General features: G+C 45.0%; 2 protein-coding genes and 1 long non-coding RNA gene across 3 annotated transcripts; 1 reads left to right on the forward strand and 2 right to left on the reverse strand.

The window, feature by feature from the left end:
* The first annotated feature begins 2,663 nt into the window (after positions 1-2,663).
* Positions 2,664-10,317, forward strand: PPP1R14D (protein phosphatase 1 regulatory inhibitor subunit 14D). Its single transcript, XM_030039818.2, has 4 exons — positions 2,664-3,513; positions 7,784-7,879; positions 8,092-8,124; positions 10,192-10,317. Exons 1-4 carry the CDS (start codon positions 3,331-3,333, stop codon positions 10,258-10,260), a joined length of 381 nt encoding a protein of 126 aa, XP_029895678.1. The 5' UTR covers positions 2,664-3,330; the 3' UTR covers positions 10,261-10,317.
* On the reverse strand, positions 8,365-14,086 carry LOC121233867. Its single transcript, XR_005934154.1, has 2 exons — positions 11,105-14,086; positions 8,365-10,608 (listed from the first exon to the last, which is right to left on the reverse strand). It is a non-coding gene; the product is annotated as an uncharacterized LOC121233867 (long non-coding RNA).
* Positions 14,087-15,477: 1,391 nt separating this feature from the next.
* On the reverse strand, positions 15,478-27,085 carry ZFYVE19 (zinc finger FYVE-type containing 19). Its single transcript, XM_030039805.2, has 11 exons — positions 26,822-27,085; positions 26,147-26,268; positions 24,262-24,315; positions 23,569-23,729; positions 22,180-22,325; positions 21,160-21,274; positions 20,384-20,593; positions 19,804-19,883; positions 18,987-19,097; positions 17,438-17,580; positions 15,478-16,009 (listed from the first exon to the last, which is right to left on the reverse strand). The coding sequence occupies exons 1-11, from the start codon at positions 26,873-26,875 to the stop codon at positions 15,943-15,945; spliced, it is 1,263 nt and encodes a 420-aa protein (XP_029895665.1). The 5' UTR covers positions 26,876-27,085; the 3' UTR covers positions 15,478-15,942.
* Between the last annotated feature and the right edge of the window lie 169 nt (positions 27,086-27,254).

The following is a 27,254-nucleotide window of genomic DNA, read 5'->3' on the forward strand; positions in this document are numbered from 1 at the left end:
ATGATCACCAGCAACTGCAGCAGGAGGTCCATTGGAGCTTACGTGCGTGCAGCTCTTGTGGAAAAAACAGGTTGTCTGATTACATGACTTAGTTGCCCAAGTACGTGTTCACTTCTGAAATTTTGGTCCAGGTTGCATGCCCGAGGCTACAAGGCGAGATGACTAGGTTGAAAATAAGATTTCATCTCCCAGCCGTGCCCGAGATCTCTGAGATCCCCCCGCTGTGCACGTCCAGACAAAATGGTGGATGTCCTCCTGTTGCTTTGGCCACCTAAATCCGCTGTCACGCGAGGAAAGGACGGGGTGCAGCCCTGTGAAAAGAGTCACGCAGCTGCTGCTTGTTTGGTGGCAGCGGGCACTTACCAGCACTGGCCTGTGCACCCCCAGGAGATGCTGCCTTGTTCACAGGGGACAGTATCACTTGCCCTGTACGAGGCACCCAGTCCTGTGCCTGCAGGAACTGCTACCGCACCCTCACAGAGTGATCTTGCTCGCTTTTTGCTTCTTCCTCTTGCTTTAATGATAGATTAAAATAGTTTATTACTGGAGGCCTACTTTATCTGCAAACAAAGAATTCATGACGAAGCTCACATAAGCCAAAGCAGCATGACGAACGTCCCGTAACCTGGCTCGTTTTGGGTTGCAGCTTTCCTGAGAGGGCCTCTGACAACCCCCTCTGAATGTCTTATTCCGTTGTAGGGTGACACTGACAGAGCAGCACGAGGGCACCAGGGTCTGCTTAGTACTTTGTCGCTAGAGTACGGACGGTGGGGCGAGATGTAGTATCTCAGCATGTTGCTGACGCTCAAGTGAGGTTACAAGTCAGCAGCGGCTCAAGGTGTTTGAAGAGCCATTATGGCAGGTTATATTCCCCTTTCCCTCTTCCTCACACCTATGCTGTGACCTCAGGATCCTGTGCTTCATAAATTCAACTATGCTGGCAGAAGATTAACGGGGCAAACCCCATCTTCCATGTAGAGTTGAACTGAACTGCTCAACGAAGAGCACCAGAGTCAGCACAGGGGGTGGAAGAAGCGGGCAACTTCCCCGCCAGCCCTTCAGCTGCTGCAAACTTTTGGACTGACTCAGGGATGCCAGGTAACTTCTCTTGTAAGTCTGGTCCTCTTTCTCTGGTCTTAACGCCAGCCTGGCTGGAGTTCCTTGGGACCAAAGAAAATATAGGTTATTTTCCACTGTTAAAAAATGTTAGTCCTCGAACACCAAAATAGAGCACTTCTATTTGGAGACAGGAACTTGACACCTGGCAGTGTGTGCACTGCGGTTCAGAGTTACCTTGTGAAAATCTGCCTGTGTTTGGCCAGCATATTAATTAACCTTTGAAAAGTCAATAGTTTTAAACACATTATAGGACGTTCAATGGATTTTGCGAGGTTTCTAACAGTTAAGAATCTCTGAAGAATCTGCACTTACTGAATATGCTCTGAGCCTCTCAAAACATGGATTTTTCTGGGAAATTTTGGTCTAAATAAGACAGTTTTAGGAGTGAGATTAGAGGGAGGATACAGCCAAGCACTGAGGAAAAATGGGTAAGGCTGCTTAAATTAAATAGCTGACAGCTGTCTTCTGAATAGAAATTTTAGGCTGTCTGAAAAGCAGAGGAGATTATATCAGTTTCAGGTATACTTTAATACTTTATCCCTCACTGATGCGGAAGCAAGTTTCAGGATCAGCATTTTGTGGAGTTTTCCATCAGAAAAGGCTTTTATTTTTTGCTCAAATTCAGGATGAAAAGAAGGGCTGGAATGGCCTTGCCCATTTTTCTATCACCCTGTGTACAAGATGTCGCTGCCTGGCTGTACCACCGTCCCTCTGGGCACACGAATGTGGCTTTGGCAGTGGGACTGGGTATGACTTCCAGAGGAGACCAGTCCCCCTGCAGACTGCCCCATGCTGCCCAGCAGCAGCTATCGGGGGAGAAAGGTTGGTTGCTTTTCCTTTGGTTCCTCTAGCTCTTGGTCTCCAAACTGGAAGTACCTTGGCTGCCAGGAGCAGCAGAGAATTACTTGTTTTTTCCATGTAAATCATGAGACTGGGGTTGTTGGATCTACTTCATGCTGGAGGGTCTCAGCTGGTTTGTCCGTTCGATTGGGCAGGTCACCGGAGGGCTCTGGGAACAGATGAATAAAGAGGTGTGATGCAGCATCTAGAGGGAATGCAGGTGTCCCAGTGCCCTGGCACCCCTTAAACGCAGCCAGCCCAATTCCTGTTCCTCTGAACAGTGCTGCTCACGTGTATCCTTCCAAAATGGCACAGGGCAATAACGCTGCAGACCTTTAACCTGTCTTCCGGTAAGAAAGAGATTATAAACCAAGCAATGATAACATATAGTACAATAGCAGTTTATGATGCTTCAGCAGGTGAACCTGTTTCCCATGAATACTTTTCTGTGGGAAGGAGATAGTGCTATATCCCTAGACAGGCCTTCCCCTGCAGGGTCATCATGTCCAATACTTCTTTTTAATAGAAGCACAGATATTTTGTTTTATCTCAGAAGCACCTTGCTCAAATGATCTCAAATTCAGGCTGCTGGGATTTCTACAGAAATTTTTGAGAAAGCAGGAATAAATTTACAGATTGTAGAACAATGTAAAAGGGGACTGCTGAGCCCAAGATTGGCTTGTGGTGTCACTGACCTAATATTCCCACTCTTGCAGAATAGTGGATGTAGCCACATGACTCCAGACAATTTCTCCTTATCTGTGCTGGGTCCAGTGCTTTAGCTGGAAAATGCCAAATACACCATTTCAATGGGAGCTACACCCTGTAGCTGCAGGCAAAGTAGTTTACAAAGGCTCACGGAGCTTGAACACAGCAGGATTCAATGCATTATGTACGGATCAGCCCTCTGGAATTGCACATGCACGTAAGTCACGCCTGTAGGAAAACAGTCATTTAAAACCTCCTTCTTCCCTACCTCTTGGAGCTGACTTGAGTTAAATATTAACAAACTTGGTTCATCAATTCCCTGGTTCGCTTGGCTTCTTTTAACAACAGATGTTATTACAACAACTCCTCTGCCGGCCTGCCTCCCCGCTCCCGCCAGCGAGGCCGATGGTGAAACCCAAGAATCTGCCGCCGTAACTCTGCCTGCGGAGCCTGGCTGCGGCCCCGGCCGTCTGCTCTCCCCCACCTCTCTCCCTGGGACCACCAATGCTGCCCGCCTTTGGCATCTGCGAGTAGCTTGTGCTGTGAGCCACTGGTCGCTGCAGAGAGGCGTTGGTTAAAGGAGACGGAGAAAAGGAGCGAGGGAGCCCAGGGGAAGGTGGGTTCTTGCTGTCGGAGGAGGAGGAGGAGGAGGAAGCAGTGAGCATGGCCAGCAACTCCAGTGCACTGCCCCGGGTGACCTTCCAGACGCCAGAGAAACCTGGGGAGGAATCATCACATAGGAAACTGGGCAAGTTGACCATCAAGTACAACCGCAAGGACCTACAGCGCTGGCTAGACCTGGAGGAATGGATCAACACCCAGCTGCAGGAGCTGTACCAATGCCGGGTGAGTAGCTGGGGCGAACCAGCCCCTCGCTCATCAGGTGAATGGGACTGGAGGGCCTGTGTGCTGGGACAGAAGGTTGCTTGCTCTGCCTTACTGGAAATAGCTTCTCATCTTCAGTCTTCCTTAGGTATCTTACTGCCACTTGCTACAGCGCGCTCTCTGACTGGTGCGTCTGCAGTCAGAGAAGCTTGCACCGATACAATCCAACCAGCTTTAAACTGCCCAGTTTTGCGCCTGCTGGGGGGTGTAGCTATTGCTCAGCACGAGTAGCAGAACCTAGAGAGATATACAAACCCAGGATGCTTCTTGCTGCTGAGCTCCATGTGGTGAGTGGCTTTGCTGCCAGCAGTATCTACGCTAGCTGGGTTAGAGTTATCAGTGTACCGTTGTTCCTTTCGGTCACAACAGTGTAGCTACAGCTGCTGTTTGAGTGAGATGCCCCAGATAATGCTGTATCTGTAGCTGCAGAGTCTGCACACACTACTGGTAGAAGGGGTAGAAAGAAAAAAAAACCATGCTCAAATGTAGAGATCTTATGGCTTCACCGTCACAAATCCCCAGAGCTGTCTTTCTTGCCTGAGATTCCCTTTGTACCAGGAACAGTCCCTCCTAAATTCTTCCTGCCTATCTGAGAGCTGTCCCACTAAGAAAGACGCAGGGGTGCCGAGATCCAGCGCCCCGATGGTACCGGTCTTTACTTGAGCTGTTGCAGGGTACATGACATTTTTTCTTCAGGGTGGTGTGACAAGTTCCAGCACTGGCTGGGTACACTGGAGTTTTAACCTGGTAGTATCACTTCTATTTATATTTTGTGCTTAGATGGATGGCACTTACAGAGGGAGCTTTCAGACGGGATAGTGCCTTTCCATGTTTGAGATAATTTCTTTGGAGTGTGGTACAAGAAAAGGTGAAAGGATTTCCCACATTGTACATCATGGTGTTAAACCCATTTAAATAGCTTGACTAAGGGTTTTGCTTTTATCTGTAGGGCAATGGCTGATGCAGTAAAAGAACATAGCTTTCTTGACTCACAACCCAGTACATCTTCAACAGAAGACATAGATGGGTTTAACAAATTGTGTAAAACAGCTTATTCGTATCTGGGATAGGGACACACTAAATGAACTGTCAAGCCTTTCTGCCCTGTATTCATATTTGCACCCCAGCACAGCGTTAAGTGCATTTTTGAGATACAAGGAAAAAAGAGCTGATGATTGCTTAAAGTCTTCCTTCCACTCTGAGCATCAGCAATTTCAAATTGCAATCAAGACTGGAAGTGGACATTTTAGAACAGCCCAGGAAAGGCGGGTTTTGTGCTATATGCCATGATGGTACAGAGAAGCTTTGCCTGCCCGGGCTGATTTTCTGGGTCTGAGAGCCATAGAACGGTATCAGCTCCGTGGCTGAAGAGCCAAACTTCAGGAACTGCCTCTGAGGCTATCTTTATTACTGTTGTTGCTGTTGTTTATTATTATTATTATCATCATCATCATCATCATTATTATCATCATTTTCTGTGTGACTGTTTCCTATTTGGTATTAGTAGGAATGTACCAGGTTCTCATGCCACATTGGGAGGGAAAAATAGTTAATTTCTGTTAATTTTTCTCCAAATATGGAGAAAAAGGTCTTTTCCTTCTGTCGCAAATGCATGGCTCCTCTGAACATGAGTATATTACTGCTCCTGTTCTGTTAATTAACGTTCTTAGACTTCCCAAACAATTTTATAGCTTGTTTAGTAAAAATGACAAAGGATAAAAGATCATAATCTTTTCCAGACTTAATTGTGAATTTCTAGTTGTTTTCCATAGTTTATAAAATGACAGTGATAAATTCTCAGCTGTATCTTAGGCCTCTTTATAATGCATTATGAAACATTATATAGTGTACATAGGAGCAGATGTTATCTCTAGGCATAGTCAGGCAAATTCAGCATGTCTGCGAAGTGCTAGATTAGTGGTCCTGGTGGTTGAAGGCTGTTCAAAAGAACAGAGGCAGTGACTGTGTCGCTTGCCAACCATGCCTGCACCGGCATTTAAGGGACTGTCCCTGGAGTTCGTAGCTCAGTTCAGAGAGCCCTTAGCCTGAGCGTTGAGATTTGCTAGAGATAAGCAAGGAGAATGGCTGCTGCTTTGAGTAACAGAACATCTTGCCCTTTGGGGAATTACTGCAGTTTTAAAGAGAAGGTTTGGTTTGGTTTGGTTTTTTTTTTTTTTTTTAATAGATGAGAAGCACTTGGTACCACCAATAACGTGACCTGAGATGAGGTTCCCTGTGTCCTACTCTTACTTGCCCAAGTCTACAGATGTACACTTGTAAAGATGTCAGAAAAACAAGTCAGGTTATGTTACCACTTCTGGTTTTCTGAGAATTAGGAGCTGTTTACTGTCACCAGAGTAGCTGCCCAAAGGGACTATTTTTTTCCCTACTACAAAATCCCAGCAGGCACAAGTGAGAAATCCAGCCATGCCCTTACAGGAACAGATTGCCAGTGGATTGCCTTTGCTAGCACCTCTCCAGCACAACAGGTTCCCCAACTTCCTGGTGTATTTGGGCCAACCTGAGAGATTTGCTACCAGGAACTATGTAACGTGATGCTATGCCAGGTCAGAGACTGTTAGTAGGGTACAACAGAGGGTTACATAGGATCTTTTCAAATAAATACATGTGCCACAGTAAATTACTTTAGCATTACTGGACACGTTAGCAGGTGTCTAGCAGATCCTCCTGCTCTCCTTTGTGCATTGTGGCAAGACTGTTTAGTTAGCCCTGCTAGTCTGGGCTTCCTTGGATCCATCGACTTCCATTACGTTATCTCTTTGTCAGCTTCTTCCTTTGCTCCACCTGCCCTTGGCAGTGCAATATTCCTCGGGGTCTTCCAGAAACCCGTGTGACAGAGACACAAAAAACAGCGTTGCAGATTCAAATGCCAGCAAGGTTAATTCAAACATTGCCTCCTGATACAGGTAATCTGAAAGCTATGCTATTTACTGTCATGAGGCTTTCTGCAACAAAACAATTCTGGTTTTCAAGATGATTCCCTGCACGTGGAAGCCAGAACACCGCCTGTACTAGGACCAGAAAGCCACAGGGAGTTCCTACCCTGTCTCACCCTCCTGGCCTATTTAGCTTCTTAGCCAGAGACAAAGTCAGGCTGGATCAACACCTGTTGTCTAAACAGTCATATGAAATCTATTATTTTTAAGAAGAAATGCTGTGTGGGTCAGTACAATGTATTTAACTCTGTTTTATTACTTATTGTCAAGTCAGCTGTGTTAACAAAGCTAACAAAGGTTTTCTACTTCCTCTCTGGCTTGGTATCAGAGACTGCTCAGAACAAGTTCCTTTTTTTCCTGTAAGTATTGCCTTTATTGTTTAATGGTTTACATATACATCCATAAATGCTACCCAGCAATGAGGTACTGCACTGTTTACTCAGTATCCTGATTCTGCTGATTACTATGTTAAAGTATCGGTAGCGTTGTGTTGTCAAAGATTCATTTTGCAAATACGTTGGAAACCACAGCCTGCTTTCCTTACAGTCTTGTAGAGACCTGTGGAGCTAAAATGTGTTTGTGATCAAGTTTACAAATGTTTCCAGCTAACACCCCCATGCATTACAACATTATTACTCCAATCACCAAAGCTTGGGGTCTCCCTTACGTTAAAGGAGACTATTATATCCCTCTCATGTCTGTTAGAGAAAGCTGGCAAAATTTTGTTAGGCCTTTCAAAAGCGTAATTGTTTTTCTCTCCATTACTGTAAAAAGCCTTAGTATAAATACCAATTATGTGAATATATTTAGCCTAAAAGCCTAAAATCTCCTTGAATTAGTTGTGCCTCTCTAAGATTAAGCCTGCTGGATTTCTGTTTGATGAACGCTTGTGCACACTCTTCATAGATGAGGGCTGTCCCAGGCTGGCTTACGTTGCATTGCAGTTGGCAACTGCAGTTGGATATTCTTGAAAGCATCTTCCCATAGTGGACAGTGATCCCTGAGCAGTGGTATAAAGTGTGGAGGTGGGAAAAGATGAAGAATGTGTACATCAGGATGTGTGGCTGCAGCAGACACCACAGAGGGGCTGGAAACTATGCCCTCTTTGTAAGAATCTCCTTATTTTGAGACAATTTATATCTTGACCTCAACTTTGCAGCATAGTTTTATTGTAACTAGTTCCTTCTCAGCTGCTCAGTTTTTTAAAGATGGCCTCTAGATGTCTTAGAAGTTTGAAGGTTTATTAACTGTGGTTTTTTGGTTTTTTTTTTTAGCTAAGAGAGGAAACAGAGGCAGCAGCTCCTGAACCACAAATTGATCTTGAAGATCTCCTGGAGGTCCCTAATGAAGAACAAAAATTAAAACTACAGGTCTGATAGAGGGACTTGGTGACTTTAAATTAGGGACTTCCTTCATAAAGAAAAGTAGTGGTGTGTGGGGTACAGAGTATGTATATACAGTGTTGCATGACACTTGCCTCCATCTTAGCCTGTCAAATGTAGTAAGACTATGTACCCTTTTTGTAGGGAGGGGAGAATAGGTCAACTCATAAAATATTAAAATGATTCTTCTTGGTTTTTAGGAAATCCTCCATGAGTGCGCCAGCCCGACAGAGGTGAGTGAAGCACCATCAATGTCTGTGTTATACTGTGCTGTAAGAGTGTGTCTTTGTTGCTGCTTGGCTGAGTAGCCAAGATATCACTGTGCCTAATGTGATGCCGCAGATTTGTTTAATTACTGATGGGAGGTGTTTGCCACTTTATTCTGCTGTGTTAGAAAAATACATGTAAATCTACATGGGTGATCTGAAGGCAGAGGAGTGGAGCAAATAAGGAATTAACACTTTACAACCAAAGAAAGTTCGTTCCATGTTTTGGACATCCTAAGCTGACCAGGCCGAGTTACCATTTGGTTCTCAGTGTAGAAAAGCTATAGACAGTGATACAGCTCATGTAACCATCTTGCACACTGTTAACTAAATGCATTCGTAGCTTAAACCACTCTAGTGTTTTGAGTGACAAGATTGTAGGATGGCCCTCAGATTGGATTGGGCAGATAATTGTTGAGCAGTGGCCACGCAAGTTAGTCTTACACGTGTGGGGTTTTCTTCCCCATGTGAACTTTACAAGTACTGGTTTTGAGTTAGAGAGTTAAAGAAATCCCACAAGCTCTTACAATGTCCAAAGGAGTGGAGTCCAACACTTTGCAGTGTAGTGCATGCACCGCACAGCAATTGTCTTCACTGCACTGCATACCTGTGCAAAATGGAGTCTCCCAGCACTGCTTCAGTCACATTCATTGCATGTGAACACTGTGCTTGGACATCATTCATCAGTCTCCACATCTTGTTGAGCCTATGTAGCTGTACAGTGATGACCATACAGAAAATGAGGTGGATGCACAACTATCGCTGAAATTAAACTCTGCTGTAACAATCATTACAGATAGTCTCCTAGCAGGGATTCAGCAGACAAGGCTGGCAATAGGGAAATAGTTCTCAGAGTGTTTGAATTTCAGATCTTAGGCAAGAACCCTGCATTCCCAGAGAGATAACTGAGAAGAGTTTGCTCTACTGATTCATGAGCCATGAAAGTGTCTTGAGGACAGCATGGTACTTGCTAACTACAGACAGATACTGCTGCCCCATTGGCAAGAATACGTACTTTCACCCTGGTGATCTTGAATCCAGTGCCCTTGAAAGATCACAGCAGCCTATCTGCAGAAAGCAGACAGAGGAAACAAACCAGTTTCCTCTGAAAAGTCTGACTGAAAAGGTATGTATGATCCTAGGCATTTCCTTCCAGAGCATGCTGTGACAGGCAACCCCTGATCACCCACCCAAGTGAGGAAGCTGGGCTTCCACACAGCACAGATGGTAACAAGCTGCAATACTTCCAGTGACCTTGCCTAATTACAAGGACACGTAGCTATCTCTTTGGGTGAAGAAAGGCTGCACACTCCTTTATTGTGATGTTACTTGTCATGCAGAAGGTAAATTTTGCACTAGTCTCATTCCCTTCTGCTTGGAATAACCAGATGGTCCAGTTTAGTTCATAGTCCTTGGTGGTGTCAGCATAGTCGTCAGGGTTCATCTCCATTAACTGCTCATCTATCTGCTCTGCTCGTCCCTAACCCCTGCTCCAGGTTATCATTAGTGCTATGTGTGTTTTGCTCCACCTCTTCTCTGCCAGCCACTTCCTTATAGAATTGGCACAGCTCCGAGATAGTTTGCAATCCACAACATGGAGCTTTACAGGTTCAACAAGAGGGATGACTTGCTTTGCCCTAGATTGGGAGGGCAGTAGAAGTAGGCAGGAGGTTATGGTGGCAACAGGAAGCAGTGGAACCTAACAGAGGACAACAGCATCCTGAGGTCATCTCAAGGTGGAAAAAGCAGGTATCTGGGATGAAGAGGGGCAGGCTGGCTCCTGAGGAGAAAGTAAACATGGCTGCTCCAGAGGGAGACAGGGGAAGGTAAGTAGAGGAGCTTTTAGATCCTTCTCATCCATTGAAAGGTCTCCTTTCCTAAGCTAAAAGATAGGTTTGCTCAATACGTGTCAAAATTCTGGTTTCTGCTCAACATGAAGGTGAATGTGGCAATAATGCAAGTGCCATAGTACTCTTTGGGCTGGTGAGCACTGGAATTAACACGACACCCTTCTTCAACCAATTCTCGTTGTAGGACTTCATTACGGAGTTGCTTAGTCGATTAAAAGGTCTCCGGAGAGTCACCAATCCTCAGAAGAAATGACCTTGTCCACATGGAGCACCCAGCTTTGGTCACAAGGAAACGTGTATCTTCCCCACAAAAACCAGGATCAGCAACATCACTTCAGAGTATGTTTAGGACTTACTGTTATTGAGAAACATCACTGAGTTTGTGAACTTTGTACCAGTGGTTTGAAGTCTCTACTCCTTCCAGATCTGTGCACACAGCAGGGAGCTAGACTGTACATTTTCCTGATTCTTAAAGGGCATGTTAACCTGGGGAACAGGACAAGATGTCCTTCCTTTGGTTTCTTCTAGGAATTTCCATGCTGGCTGAGGAGCACTGAATACAATTCTCAGGAGCTCATCAAGACTTCTTTCTTTCCATCCACTGCAAGGAAAACAAGGCATTGGTTATCACTCGTTCATCAACGTGGAAAATCAGTTACTGTTAAGCTGCACCCTGTTTCAGTCTGGCTGGGACCCAGCTGTGATCTCCTGCTTGTTACTGCTCTACCTGACTCTACAGCATTGCACGTACTTTGTAAGTCTTATTAAGCCTCTGTTATTCATGAAGGTTGGACAGAAAATATACAGTAGCATGGAGGGAAAATGTTTGAGTACACCTGGTCTACTTAAGGGGAAGTTAGTGAAACAGCTGCTAAGGCTAATGGAAGAGAGATTGTTTTCCCTTTTTGTGGAATTTAGGACTTAATGATTTAGAAGCATCTTCTAAAGGAGCAAGGTCTGGGAATGATTTTTCTCATCATTTAAAAAGATATTGGAAAAATGCTTATTTTGTATATTAAAGCAGAGAAAACCAGCTGTGCACTGCTTGCTTTTGTTCTCTTTTTAGACACTAAAGAAAAACTGAAGTGAAAAAATACCTCCTTTCAATTTCCCTGCAGGGACCATCTTTTGCAGACTGGTAGGTCTCACAAATGGGAAGTAGGACCCATTGTCTTGCTGCACAAACTCTTCTGGCTACAACTAACGTGTGGCTGGAAAAATACAGAGGAAACTACATCCAGCCTCTAAGCAAGTCAGTAACTTGACACATGTGGCTAGGAAATAAGACAGTAAATGGAGGCTGATTGCTTAGGCAGAGCAGACTCTGACATTATGTCCTGCCCCTGTGCTCTCATGCCTGCCACTCAAACACAAGAGATGAGTTGCTGAGTCACATGCAGAGGGGGGCCTATGTACCAGTATGTTCACGGCTAGCTTTTGAGTACATGTTTTGTCAGACAGGAACAGAAGGGGCCAACTTTGGAACAAAAGGGACGTGCAGGTTAGCTAACAAAGACAGACAAACAAGAACTCTTGGGCTGGACCAGTAATATCTTAAATACATTAGTCTTTTCATCTTTATCAGTACCAGGGTGATGACTATTACCTTTTGCTTCCCTCCTGTTTTCCAGCAGAAGTGTCAGTGAACAAGCTGTGGGCTGTGCACATCTCTGAGAGGACAAAATCCAAGCTGCAGTTAACTGTGATGTAAGGAAGGGCTGACTTCCCTTCACATGCTGTTCTTGTATGCGACAGCCTCCTGGAAGTTAGCAAGCCATGCAGCTCATACCTTGTCCTAAGGCTGCTCCAAGAGGCTCTAAGCCTCACCCACTAGGCTGGAGAAATGGTTTTTCTTTATCAGGTCCATATATATCTATGGTAGCTCTAGGGACATGCCATTTCTTGATTAATAAGGGGATAATAGGGCATGCCTGCCCTCCTGAAATCTCAACTTTGTAAGCAAAATAACAACAAAAAATTAAATCCAGAGCTGTGCTGGTTGTAGATCTGGCATCGCTCATGGATTGACACCTGCTAAGACATATCACAGCCCTTGAGAAAGGAGGTAAGCACACTGACAAAGAGCTTTGAGCACTGTTAAAAACAGAGACTAGGTTCAAACAGAAGTTCAGGTGGAAGATCTATGTGGACAGGCCATGAGCTGAGTGTCCTGAACTAGAGCTGTAATTAGCTGCAGCACACTAGTGCATAGGAGTCCGGATTAACTATGTATCCTACCAGGAGGGGTGATTTTATTCTGCTGAGCTGTGACAGCACAAAGACCTGAGATGGCTCTCCTCTGGCCCAAGAGAGAGATTTTCTCCACCCTGGGCATTGTTCTGTATTCCCTCAATATGGAGTGATGCAAAGAGAATTTTTGGCTATGCTTTAAGGCAGACATTGTTAGGAAAAAGCAGGTTCTTGAAAGTCTGCTTGACAGAAGTTGTCTTTGTGCTTATTCTGCAAGTAGCAGAAAAAGACTAAGCTGCAGCCCCTATGATGTGCAGTTCGTTCTGATACATAAGGACATCACTACCACATGAGAGTGCTTCAAATGAGCACAGTGTGATCAAGGGGAACAAAGCAGGATGTGGCCAGTGCTAGATGATTTCTCAGCTCACTGGTGCAAAAGAAAAAGCAACGCAAGGCATTCAGAGCAACTTCTTTTTGTTTAGTTCTTAAAAGTAGTAAATAATATTTGCTTTTATTTACTTTTTGGCAGTTCTCAGCCTAGACCATAAGTATAGACTAAATTCAGTTTGGTTTTGGGGGGTTTTTTTTGGTTGGTTTGGGGCTTGGGGGTTTTTTTTGTTTGTTTGGATTTTTTTTTTTTTTTTTTACAAATGGCTTCCAGTTAACTTTGCTGTTTCACAGCACTATCACTAGCATAAGGCTGTAATGTTTGGTATATAGATACTGTGTAAGAATGTTTCTTTAAAGGAACTTTGCCCTCTTGATTATACCAAGAAAACTCAAGAATGGATGAAAGTTCATGTGCTTTTCTAATTGAAGGTTTATGAAGGTGTATAAAATAACCTTTAATGCAATTTTCCCTTAGTTATGATCAACACTTACATTGCCTTTAAAAATATTCTGGCTGCTACATTTAGACACATGACCATGTTACAGCACTTGAGGCAACATGCATGCTTGTGAACCACAGCAAATGCAAGTTAATGCAGTTTAACTAAGTTGAGACCTCTCTTGGTAAGCTAATCTGAGTTCAATCTTGTGTTATCATTATTTTGAATTCTTGTTGGGTTGGAGCCTACATTTGATTGTTCACATACAAAACATTTCGAGAGGGAAAGAAAATCTTGTGCCTTCATGGCATGCTACAACGACAGAAGCAAAGAAGCTGAATCTCTTTCTTGAAGTTACCAAGCTTTCTTCAGTCCTATGACTGAAGTTGATCTGGCCTGTCAGGAACTGATTGTTTACCAGTATCTTTACTTGTTTACCAGCACCTTTTCAAAGACAAGGACAGGGAGTAAGCAACACAGCTGTAAGTGCACTGCCCACTTAAAGGTCATACAGCATTCCTATTTCACAATAACAGATTCAGCTAGGTTTGCTTCCTGCAGACAGCTGATCTAGATACCCCTCTTATGTGGAGGTCACTGAGGCAACAGCTACAGTGGGAATGGCTTTTCAGGGGAAAGTGATTGGGCTGCCACTAAAATGGCCAGTTACAGGCAGAAAGCTCAGCAGCCACAAAAATGTCCATTAGTGGTACAGGGAAAGCATCAGCATGTGTGTGTATGACTGAAGAGACTCTTCCATGTATGACTAAGTTCTATTTCAGGTATTGGGCTGGGTGCATTTCTGGATTCCTTGGGATGACCCCACAGAAACCAGTCTGGGAAACTAAATAAAGTGGTTCTGGCTGTAAATTGCTCCTTTTTGACTGATGTGAACAGGGCAGGGCTTACAAGACACAGGCTGCCTAACTGCACAAGGAGCTCAAAGTTTGGCTGTGGCTGATGAAGCATTGTTGCAAGTAATGCACCAGCTCATACCAAGATATTAAAAAAAACCCACAAACAACAACCAGCTGTAAAGCAAGAATTAAAATATCTACTAACTGCTTAGAAAGGACACAGGCTGAAGCCCAAAGGAATGGATCAGTCTTAGAAGAGATATAAGAAGAGGTATTTGCATCTTCTCCTGTACATGTAAAACACAAACGATTTAACCTAAGACAGAACGGGGCTGTCCGGCTATCAGACTAATTATCCAGCTCAAATAGCAATGAAGAAGTGTCATTCCTACAATAACACAAAGCCAAAACAGCATTTTGTTTTCATTTTTAAGACTGCAAGCTCCTCAGCACAGTAACTCTCTACTTAAATTTTGTGTAACGCAGGGCTCATTGTGAGCTCTTGCACTGGAACAACTCAAGTAGTTTTCCTATCTATGTGTCCCAAAGAGACAGACACTGGTGAAGCAAGGACTGCCAGGAGAAAGAAGATCCTCCACAGGAGTCAGGTTTTGCCACTCCTTCTCCTAACAAAGAAAGAGTTTTGATGGCACCTGCCAGATACACTTGCAATTTTTAGTGTGTTAACCTGTAGTATTGCTAGTCTATACTGTCTGATACAGGTTTCTGTTGAAGGGCCTGATCCAGTCCAGCATGTTAGCACAAACCCATCTTCAGCAGTAGTTTAATTTATTTGCTGTGCTCTGACCAGGGGTGGCTGAGGTGCACTGTTTTTGTCAACTCACCTACACGGGCTGTGACTTTAAGTAGAGGGGCAGGGCAGACAGCTGGGAGCAGCAGCGTCAAACCAGACAGGCAAGATTCAATGGAAACTCCCTGTCAAAGGCAAATCCTTGATTTTTTTGCCATTGGAATTTGTCAACCTTAGACAGCTCTCTTGGAAGTCACATTATAGTCCTGGGAAGAGCTCATCCTGATGGGATATTACAGCCAATTTAGGGCAAGTTTAGTCAGGTATTTGAAGCAATTCTGGGTGCTTTCGTCACTGGCAAGTGCCACTTGCATCTGGACCATCTCCAGGGAGGGATATGAGCATATTAAACTGAGCTTCTCTCATAACCAGATAAAAAGCATCACACAGGTAACATCTTTGTCCTACCAGGCAACCACATAATAAAAAGAGCCAAACCCTGCTTTCAGACTAATACACAACTCTTCCAGACTAACACACTGCTCTTGCAGACCACATGGAACCTCAGCACAGCCACTGCAGATCACAATGCTGTGCATCAGTAGCAGATTACCTTTACAAAGCATCCTTCATTTCAAGTACATGAGCAACACTGCCCATCAAGGCAGAGTAGCCCCTGCACCTTTTTCAGCCACACCACAGAAACATTTCTGATGACTTCATGATCCTTCATTTCTTTCCCTAAGCCACTTGACACTAGGATTAACACACCATTACAAGACGGCAACATTTTGTAAAGGGCTATCAGGCATTTCGAGGAGAGACTTTAACCACAGGCCTCCGCAAATAGTTTTTATTATGCTTTGGAAGTTCTCATCACACAAGTGATCACGACGTAGACAGTTTTCTTAGTGCAAAGTGCTTTGTTGCCTGTTGAATCAGTGTGTAAGCTGTTAGCAAAAGCAGGAAGTTACTTAGCAGCCAGTCAGTACTGCCTTAAACACACATCTTTACTGCTACCCATACTGCCTTACCGTCTGTATTTATAGACTCGTATCCACCTCCTCATATCATGTCCTCATTTATCCCCAAGCATGCACAGCAAACCCTGCACTTCGCTGGTTGTATCTGTGAGGACAAAGTCACACGTCCTCCAAACCTCTCTCAGATTACAGCATATCCTTTAACTGTCCAAAACATCACCCATTTTGGCTGCAAATCCACTTGGACTCTTCCCATCTGGCCGACTCCTCTCGTTTCCCATTCTCCATCTCCTTTTCTACCCACGAAGAGTGTGATCACTTCTACTTGCAAGGAAGCTGATAGCGGGAGGTGTGGTGGTCCTTCAGGTCAAACTCATCATGGCCTTCCCTGAAAAGCAAACACAAAGTGCAGTCAGAATTAAATACTCAGGCACAGAACTCACCCTTAGCCACTGCAGAAAATGTCTCCCAGCAGCCCTTAACTAGAAACCTTTCCCGTGGGTTATCTGTGAGGACCTGACTGGCAGCCACATGGACTGACTACTTTAAATATTTGCTCGTAACAGAAACCTCTGAGGTACTTTGTGGAAAGTTCTGCTCATCCTTGCTTGCTGAAATGGGAAATGACAATAGGTGTCTCCGTCTCTTCCCCCTTTGAGAGATTCACGTAACTGGTGGCTCATTTTCAGCACCATGTCTGTGATTCCCAGGTGCATTAGCAACTCCTACGACAGCAGTCAAAATGACAGTCTGCTGCGCACAACTCCAAAAAATAACTGTTGTGGCTAAAATGCAGTGTATTGGCAGCTGTCTTAACCATGCTCAGAAGCAGGCAGTGTTGAGTAAGACACAAGCTTGCATCTGCAGCATGCAACTGATACACTCACTTACCTGCCAGACTGCTGATTCTGCTTTTACTGATGTTTGCTGTCCGATACTTTTGTCTGTTTGTTTTGTTTTTAATCATCTATCATTGCCAGTCATATGTCTTCTTACCATTTTCATATGTTCTCCCCCCCCAACTCCATTTCCATCTCTCTAAAAAACATTTGCAGGAAATGAGGGAATATACACAAAAGCATCTCTTACTATCCCAACCAGACTCTTAGCATCCTGCTGTCTAAATGTCATCCAGCACTAATCTGAGAACACAGCCAACTACCCAATACTTCTGAGGCATGAAAAAGAGAAGCCACACAAGCTGTGAGGAATAGCTTTCTGTTCAAAGGAATTAACCCTCCAAATCTGATACATGCAACTTTTTTGTCAAAAATAAAGCTACAGATGTTTAAGAACCAAGACTATAGCTGCTGCAAGGCCTGACTGAGGAAAACAGGTTCACCCACACATATTTCAACAAATATTTTTTTATATGGTTTAAGACTGCAGAGTCTCAACCTAGGAAAAGCCACAGGAATTTTTACTATCTGATCTCTCCTCTTATGGGAATCCAGCCCAGATCAACCATCAATGTCATTAACAAGCCATAGGAGTCACTGAACAATGGTCTCGCTTATCCCATCCCACGCAATGCAGCACATCAGCTGCCCCAGAGAACACTCAGACAATGTGTCCAAACATGCACTGTAGCAGCACAGACAGAACATTTCTGTCTAGGACCAGTTTAGTCCCTGAAGCCTGGGATAACTACTGATCATGCAAAGTATTTCCATAATGACTAGCATTCAGCTCAGATCTGTGTTCCTCAAATCTTCCCTCCTACTGCCTGCTTTTCTGCCCAATGGAAAGAACAAACCGAAGCAGCCAAGCTTACCTGTGACCCACCTCTCAGACCAAGAGGAATTGTGAGACTTACCGAAAACAGCGTTGGCAGTAGAGGTCCCCGTCACAGCCATGGCAGCGCAAAGTGGCATCTTCGTTGCAGATACAGCACCAGGGTAACTCATCCTCATCGCTGTCATCTGCCCTGGCAAGAGCAGTGGTGGTGGGAATCTGGCTCTAATTCAGAAAGAAAACACACACACAGAATTCAAACCCCAGCAGAGACAATACAGGGCTTTCACTGCAATGCATGATGGCCACAATGACCTATCATATATACCATAGTTCACTCTGTTGATTCTAAGTTTGTGAGATGAACTTGCCCAGAGCACAAGGATAGGCTCTATATGTATCTAGATGGTTAAATAAAAACCCAAGGTACTCCCTATCATTTGCTGATGAACCTATGTTGCTCAGAAGGTAAAGAGGTATTCCCCCTCATTTAATGTCTACAGCAATATACACCAACATTGTCCATACGGTGTTACGGGCATGAAGCCCAGATCTTCTGGCAGGCACCACAGCAATACCAAGTGATAGACAATCCCTGCTGCAAAAGCAAGTGATCAAGCAGTTTTGCTGAAAGCAGTTATGTGGGAAGGAAAAGCAGTGGGGAGTTGTTTTCTTCCTATTGTAGAAAGAAAACTGGGGGACAAAGGACATGATTTGCCAAAAGGCCCCGACTATTGATTTCTACCTGAGGTTGGGCCAAAAAGATCTTCTGAAATCATGATCTAAAATCTATCCCTAAGGCCATCTATCGTCTCCTTCTGTTTTACAGAGAACTGTTGTGGAACTGGACAGCCATACACACACCGGGACACAGTGCCTGGACACTGGCAAAGGCAGCTTCCTAACACAACAGCAATAAGATGGCACTATCTTTTACATCAGTAATCCCAGAAGTGCAAGGTGGCATACCTATGAGATGGATGTTTTCAATAATGCTTACAATTAAATAATTTCTTCCACTGGGGACAGGCCTGTCAGGTGTCTGTGAGTCACAGGTCCATTTAATTCTTGTAATATACTTTAGAGAAGGTGTATGTATTTCCACAATAGGCTGGATTCCATTCTGAGCATAGGACATCTTGTTACTAATTCCTTCCTCTGACATTATATGAGAACACACAGTCGATTACTATCTAGAGGTCCTATTCTGCACATGCTGAAAGCACTGGCAAACTTCCCACTTACCCTGATTCAGGCTGTATGGTACTAGACCATGGCCGCCTTGGTCTAATTATATTGGTGAGTCAAAAATCCCTTCTCTAATATCCATCTTGCAAGGTCTGTGCTAACTTCTCTGGGTTTAGAGGACACCATCCCATTCAGCAGAAAGCTAGCCTGAAAGGAATTGTATTCCAGGGAACAATTCCTTTTAAAAGTACAAGGATGACTCACAGCTGCACTCAGGGCTGGTCAGCCTTGCAGGAGCCACCTCAGCTTGTCTGCTCTGGAGAAGCTGGTTGTTGGTTTTTTCCTGCATCAAGCTTAGGATAGAACAAACTTTTGCTGCAGAACTGTACTATCCTGAGACCCTGGAATATGTCATTCCAAGAGATCCTGACCAGCTCACTGACCTTTTGCTTCGCTTTCTTACACAGGTTCTGTTGTGAGGGTCCTGCTTGTGTGGTCTGATCTGGAGGAATGTTGAATCCACTTGCTTCATCCAGGGCTGCTTCCTCTGCAAGCTGGTAACAAGAGAAAGCAAGAAGCCTCTTGTTTCAAACACAGTTGGGAACCTCATTCTAGGCTCTAAACTTCCTGGCCTTCTCCTTGCTCTCATGCAGTAATGGGAGATGACAAGTCTAAATACATCTGGTGTTATCCAGACAGATGTGAGCTTGCTCTGCACTCTGAACACTGTGTGTACATTGTGAACAGTCAGTGTAGCAGCAGAGACCTTCAGTTAACACACTCTGCTTTGCAGTGCAGCTATCAGCAGACCCTCAACACCATGCTAATCACACATGTGTGGTCTGTAATCAGGCAGAAGCTTAAGCACAGAAAGCTCATGTCTGCCTGCAAGACAATTCATAGACACTTTAGGGAGAAGTCTAGGCATAAGCTGTGCTAAACAGCACACATATCCACGTTCCAGCTGGGTGAGGGAAAAGATGAAACAAGAAGTAAGGAAGTACCAGCAGAGTGGGGTTGGAGACATGCACCATAAAGAGACACTAAGCATGAATGAGAGACAGTGTGACAGACTAGAAGTAATGTCAATAGCATGTAGCTGAATGGCCCATGGGAGCTAATATTGGAAAAGCACTAGGAGGGGAAGGAATGAAACTCTGTCCAGGAACAGAAACACATCCTTTGCACGCTCACCAGGTAACATACACACTGGGAATAATTGAGACGAAGATAAACAAGGCCACCGCTGCCACTTCTGACCTGTTTTAGCACTCTGCGAATGGCTTCCTCCTCAGCCACTTCCTCATCACTGTCAGGCAGTTTATAGGTTTCCAGTGTAACTGCAGGAGCAAGAGACAGGAGATTATGTCCCACACCTGCCTCAAACCTTGTGCCCACTTACGTGCCACAGACAATCCTTGGTGGTGTGAGCTGCTTTTGGCATTCTGGCTCTGGCAGAGACAGATCCTTTTCAGATGGGGACTCCTCAAACAGGGCCTTACTGTTTGTTTTTAATATTTGGAAGAGGGAAGGAAAAAATCCCCACCAAAACCAGAGCTTTTCTTTTAAAAGCTTTGTTAACCTCACCAGAGCATGCTAGAATTACCTCAAAGAAGGGTGCAAGACAAAGCAGTCTGACCTTACAGCTCTGGCCTTTACCCTCAACTAAGATCTTTCATACTGATTTCATGATGAACCAACCTGTACTTTACAGACAGAACCAAATGTCGGTCTGTTTCTTGCAGAACAGAGGAATTAAATGGATTAACACCTCTCAGAAAAGAAACTGTCACAGGAACTTGGTTCCTCTCTTGGCACTGTATTTTTGTCTGCTACCCACCTTTCTCTGGGTCCTCGCCTCTGAGTGCTGCCAGTCTCTTGGCAACTTGTAGGATCTTTTCCTGCCTAGTGTTCTCTTCCCGCAGCTCAGCAGCAGCTTCTGCCAGAAGTTTATTCTTCTCTTCCTCTAGCTGTTTTGGGTCCAGATTTTCAAGACAAACAAAATCTTCACTTTCCCGATTGAGATCATTCAAACTTTGGCTACTAACAGCTGCAAACAGACAGACAGAACATGCTGGTGATTCAGCAGCAATGTCCTTTGGCACAGACAACATGACTAAAGCAATGGTATGAGAGCAGCTCGCTGCTCTCCATTAATCTGGGTAATAATGGGAGAAGGCATGCCGCAGTAGGATCTGCACTGTACACGAAGAGAAGAAAGCGAACTAATTTGTGGTTTACAGTGAGATTACAGAGAAAGCACCGCAGCTAGGAGGATAATGGTATCCCAGATTCCGATGTTTTGTAACAGAGCACAGGTGTGTTAGGAGTTAGCAACAGCTCCTCCCCAGGGAAGGGTCACCTCAGAGAAACAGAGAGGAGCAATCTGAATAATACAACCCTGAGAAGAAGGAACCATCTCCCAAGCAAAGACAATGAGACGCAGTATGGAGTCAGATGGCTGTTCTTGGTCAATTTAGGAGTCATAAGGGGGAGATAAGGACAAACTGGACACCCAGCTCACCTGTAAGCTAGATAGGGAGGCACATATTCCATTCTCACTACAGCACATACATTATTAGACAGAATCAGGTCTTTGGAAGCCAAAATAGATACCTTGAGGCTGGACTCTTGGTCTATAATGCTCATCAATGGCAACTTCCTCAGACAGCTGAGTTAACAGGTCATCTGTCTGCTGGACCAGACTTCTGGTATCAGGAGGTTGGTGTACCTAAGAAAAAAGGAGGGCGTGGGAAAAGGCAAACGAGAGGAAAGTGGGATACTCAATCAAAGGAAAAGTTTGGTAACCAAGATCACCCTAGGTGAAAGCAGCATAAAAAGATGCATCCACTGATCTTGAGATTCTCAGCTCACAGTTACCTGGTGTAAGACCTTCAAGGCTTCATTCTCAGAAGTGCTGAATGTGCACAACTCTAAAAGCAGTCAAGCAAACAAGGCAAAGTGCTGCTGAATGTACAGGAGTACATGCTGCTGGGTCCCAACCCCAGCTTTGCCACTACCTCCAATGTAGATAAAGTGCCATTCTCAACAGTGCCAGCCAGCAGCGCCACTGAGGCCTGTGATAACAGCTGGGTGTGCAGCGCTGCTGAAAAAGGAGCATGAGGAAATGATTTCTCAGAGACAAGATCATTTATATAGGCTTTGAAGGCATATATCCTACTCATTCCTCTGCAGTCTCAGGCTAACCACTGTGTGCTTCCATTTCTGGAATAATTAACAGAATTTTGCGCAGCTGGAATGCAGTAACAACTACAAGATACAATTAGAAGGCAGGGCTGATAAGCCCCAAACACAGACAAACAGCTCTGAAAAAATATCAGACCACTTAGGTATACAAATGGGTTGAGAGGAAAAAACTTAACATCTATTGCTAAAAATAAACACATGAACTACATTTGACATAAAGGAACATACTGCATTCAAACTGAAGCAGTGAACTGGTAAAGGCTGGCCATTTGCTTCTGGAGCAATGACACAAACAGCAAACAAAGATTTCTAAAGGGAGCAACATGGACACAAAAAAAGCTGAAGAAGGGAGAATGGCTAACATGCTGGGACACCAGTTACTGTGTCAGCTCAGAATACATTGCTGGCTAAAGAGCCGAGGGAGCTTACAGGTCTGGGAGCCTGGGAAGGAGGATCTCTCCCCTGAAGGACAGCCAACCGGTCCTCCATTTCCTGTGTGGACGGAACAGGTCCCCAGCAGTCCTCCTTCAGGGCAGCCAGCCTAGCTTCAATCTCAGCCTGAGTAGGGATGGATTCTGCAATTCAAAATAATGCAAGGGAGGAGATTACTCTATTACTGAAAACAAAAGGCTTCACTTTTTTTTTTTTTCTTAAAATTGTATTTCTTTCTGGAATCAGACTCTAAACACCCAAGCAAAAACCTCCCTCGGCCCCTGACATGAAAGGGGGGACATACTGCAGTGACTTGGAGACTACCCTAACACTAAATGCTATCCTTTTTTTCTGAGTCCTTGCCTCCTTCACAGTTTATCTCCTAGCCGTGAGTATTAGGGTAATGTCATTTGGCAATCAGCTGACTCGGGATACTAGGGATAGGCAGAGAAACAACTGTCATTTAGACAGTACAGTCCATTGCTCCCACAGTTCTTAACGTAATCCTAGGCGTATCAGACTGAAACCCTCCCTCCCCCAGCACATAATAGGATGAGAGGAAATGGCCTCAAGTTGTGCCAGGGGAGGTTTAGATTGGATATTAGGAAAAATTTCTTCACCGAAATGGTTATCAAGTACTGGAACAGGCTGCCCTGGGAAGTGGTTGCGTCACCATGCCTGGAGGTATTTAAAACACATGTAGATGTGGCACTTAGGGACATGGTTTCGTGGTGGACTTGGCAGTGTTAGGTTTACAGTAGAACTTGATGATCTTAAAGGTCTTTTCCAACCTAAATGATTCTATGAGAATCGGGTAACCACTTTGCAGTGTGTTCTTTCCCTTTTAGAGATCACATACCATTTTTTAAATAGTTTATTCTCCCACAAGGCTATCCCAGAACCTGACAGCTGTGGACTGGGATGAAAGTCCTTTTTCTCCTCTGTGAGGCAAGGCTGGCCAGAACACAATCTCACAGAGACTGGCACTGCTGTTGCCCAGGACAATGACCCACAGGAAACCTTCTGCAAAACAGTTTGGCCAAAGACCCTCATTTCATTCTGCTTCTATTGGGCTTGACACAGCCTTTTACCCCAAAAAATGGAAAATGAGAAAGCGGTTTTACAGGGAAGATACTGCCCCAAAACTGAGAAGTAGTTTCAAGGGAAACCCCAATAAGTAAAAAGAAACTGGAACTTTAATCTAAAATAATTGTAGAATCTGGCCATTGTGGCAGCAGGACATGGATGCTTTGCCCAATGTTAACCCTTCAATTCCCTAAAAAGGCAGGCTCTGAAAGCCCAGCACTTCCCTCTCCCTCAAGGTTCCATGTTTCCCAAGCAGCAGTGTTCCCACCCAAAATACCTCCAGTATCCTCCAAAACTCACTCGGTTTCCTTTCCTCCCTGAGCCTCTCCAGTCTCTCTGCAATAGCTCTATCCTGTTTTGAGAGCCCCCGGTATCTGGAGCCTGCTTGACCTGGGGGTTTTGCAGCTGCCTTCTGTTGTTCTTTCAGCTGGTTTTGCTTAGCCTCAAAGGCTGCTACACGCCTGTGACAAGGACGGAAAAAAGACATGACAATTGAGAACAGGGGTTTAAACCCTGAGATATGAAAATATCCCCTGTGAACCCAACAGGCTATTTGAAGAACATCAGTGTAGAACAGAACAGAAACCACTCCCTCCTGTACCAGGGTCTCCCATATTGGCACAATGAGGTACTCCCAAGCATAAGGAAAACCTTAGCTCACAGCAGCAGCACACCTGGCACCATTTCCAAGGAGACAAGGAACATTTCACCACCAGGTTCCTGTTTCCAAGCCAACCCCCATCAGTCACAGATAAAGATAGGCAGGTGGCTCTTCAGGAGTCTATTTAAAAGAGCACACACCCCACCCCCCCAAACAAACAAAGGAAAAACCCAAACAACAAAACAAAAGCTGCATCCTTAATCTAACTCTGAACAAGCAAATACCCACACCACAACCCCCACTTTTGCGGGTCTCTATAGGGGAAGAGGAGAGAGGGCCTGAAAGGCTACTCTGCAGCAGAAACAACCGTCCGATTGACAAGCGCAACTCACTTTTTGTAGTTTTCTGGTGGCGACCATTTTGCTGAACTGCTTTGAGATCCCTCTCTGGAAGAAAAAAATAACGATTTCTCTGAACTCAGGATACTGGCAATGCTTCAATCATCTAGTCTCTCAACTCAGGAGGAATCAGCATACGTTCCTCAACCTCCTGGTACAGCCCCTTTCATAACCTCATTAATATGGACAGCGATCAGCTTATGGAAGGGATTAAAATAATATAGCTGCCTGGGACAGCAGGGGACTTCATTTCTAGTCCTTTGGTCCAGTTGTTTTGCATCTGGACAAAATATGATTTAATGTGGTCACCAGTGATCCAAAGGAGGTGGGGCTGAAATACCCTTGCCTCCCACAGCCTGCACCTCCCAGTTCAGAGAACAAGTAGAGAGTAATTAGGTAAGACTCTCAGTGTAATTAGCTTCCATGCAGCAGAATACTCTGAAAGGAGCTGTGGCATGCAACAAACACACAATTATATAATGCACAAGCTAAACAAAACGTTATAAAAATTATTATATAACCAACAGTATCATAATGACATCTTCTAGCACACTTGAACGCTGCACACCACAAACACATCTTGTGTAACTATCTTCTACTTTGCTTTATTCAGGTTGAGCTGCTAAACTACACACTTATGTAAGGTAGTTAGCATATTTTATTCATTCTTAGAAGTCACAGCTACAAAGACATCTGTGCTGTGCTAAGGCCTGTATAGTAACGAATGAATGCAACATTGTTGGACCACTTTCCAGTTCTAAGGTTTCAGTTCTGAAAGCTATTTGCATGAAGAACAATACATGCAGCTTACAGAGCTGCAGCCTACGTGTATTATCTACCTGCTATCCAGTCAGGGATGATTTTTTTCTGCTGTAACTCTACAGTACCGATATTAAACAGATGAGAAAAAAAAGAAAAAAAAGAAACGTGGAGAAAGGCTGCCCTGTTTTCTTAATGGCTTTGAATTTGTAAAAGGCAATAAGAAAATTTCAAAACGGAAAGACCGAATACTGTATTTTCGCCATCAATAGCTCACAGTGTTTTCATGAGCCAGTGCTTCTGAATTTAACACCTCTGCTAACAAGAGCCTCTTCTCCTCTAGACACCTGCTGAGCCAGAAAATTCCCCATTGGCTGGTGAAAATTCCTTGCTATAGGAGAGAAGTGGGGATGAGAGGTAAGAGAAATGCAAGACAAGGAAGAGGACACAGAAGAATTGGTTGAGAGAGTGGTTCTGGTGTACACTTGCGCTTGTCTTACTTTTTCACGTGTATAACCCATACTGCTACTGGATTACTTTTTTTTGTTTTTAACAGGCAATCTACAGTTTATGTTTGCAAATATTTTTTTTTCTTTTAAAAGCAAACCGATTTTATGCTACAAAATTTTAAGTCTTCAGGCTACATATAGCAGAGACCCCCTCAACAATGAGGATTTGTGTCACTGTTTGCTCACTGAGGTAGTAACACTTTGAACATCTTACTGTCAGGCTGTTCAACTACTACACATCTGAAAAGACTGCCAGTGCTTTCAAAGGGCTGTAGATTTCTGGGCAAAAACACAGTGGGGCTTAACCTGGTCTCGTCTAGCTAAGACATCCACAGGCATTCAGTGTCCATCCATAAAGATTTAAACCTGGTTCTTTCAGACTACCCTGTCATCACAGAGAACAGCCTCACAAATCCTGACTTCCATCTTTGGACTGCACAGCTCATGTAAGAGCAGTTCAGTAATGGCCTGGCTTGAAGCTCCAGGGTACATGCAGTGTGCATGCACAAGTGCATGGCAAAGCTCTCACACAGAAATCTGCAACGCAACATTTGGATGCAAAATGAAGACACAAAGCAGGACTTCTGGGTGAAGAAACACTCCCACCTTACCCAGTTAGTTTTCCATGACACTGCTTGCACACCTTCTGCTGAGTGCTTCCACAGCGGGGGACAACAGCACTGAAGCTCAGGCAGCCCGAGCAGAACGACCGTCCGCAGTTCTTGCATCCACACTGCGGAGATACAAGAGAGGGGCAGGGCAGGGCTTCATCACCTAGTCACCATAGACACCCCATTGCTCTAGCTGGCTGTACACAGGAACAATGCCCGTGCCCAGGTGCACTAAAAATAACGCTGAGGTTACACTGATTTTCTAAGAGAACTGTACCGTTAGCTGCTGCTGAAGATACAGAGACTCTCAAGAGCCTTCAAGCACCAGCACATAAATCCTGCTGGAAGCAGAGACACCATTTCACCCCATGGTATAATAAAGTGTGCGTGTGTGTGAATTCTCTACGACAATGACCGACTATTGGGTTAAAGGGATGACATCCAGTGACGGTTTTTTTTCCTTTTTTTTGCAGTAATCGCACACATTTAAAGACACGTTGAAACTAGGCACCGCGAGAGCTCAGTAAGCAAGGACAACAACGCTACCACGCTGGCCGGGAAGCGTGCCTCGGCGCCGGGCGAGGCAATCCCCCGGTTCCCCTCTCAGGCCCTCGCACTGCGGGGGAGGCACCCGCGGGACCGGCCGGTCCTGACCCCCGCCTCAGCCGCACTTGCCTCTTTCTTGAAGACAGAGAACTTGGACGCACACCCATAGCACCGGCTATCCATGCCGCTACCGCAGGCGAGGCCGCCGACCGGGCCAGGCCCGGCCCGGCGCTAGGGCACCGCGCTGCGCCCCCGCTATGCCAAGCTGCACAGTTTCCCCCCCCCCACACGTCCTTTAACTGCCGCAGACCGAAAACGCAGCAGCGAGCCAGGACTATCTGTAACGGGGAGGCCGAGACACCGACGCCCTCCCGCCCCTCACACACCGCGCCGGCGCGGCGCGGCACGACGCCCCCCCCCCGCCCCGGCCCCGGCGCACGGCCCGACGGGAGTTGTAGTCCTTCAAGCCGCCCTCCCCGCCTCCAGCCGCTAGGCGGCTCTCCGCGGATAAACTACACCGCCCAGGGCTCCGCCCTGCCGGGAGCCGCCCGTCACTGCTCGG

Source organism: Aquila chrysaetos, chromosome 2, assembly GCF_900496995.4.
Source record: "Aquila chrysaetos chrysaetos chromosome 2, bAquChr1.4, whole genome shotgun sequence".
Classification (NCBI taxonomy): Eukaryota; Metazoa; Chordata; class Aves; order Accipitriformes; family Accipitridae; genus Aquila; species Aquila chrysaetos.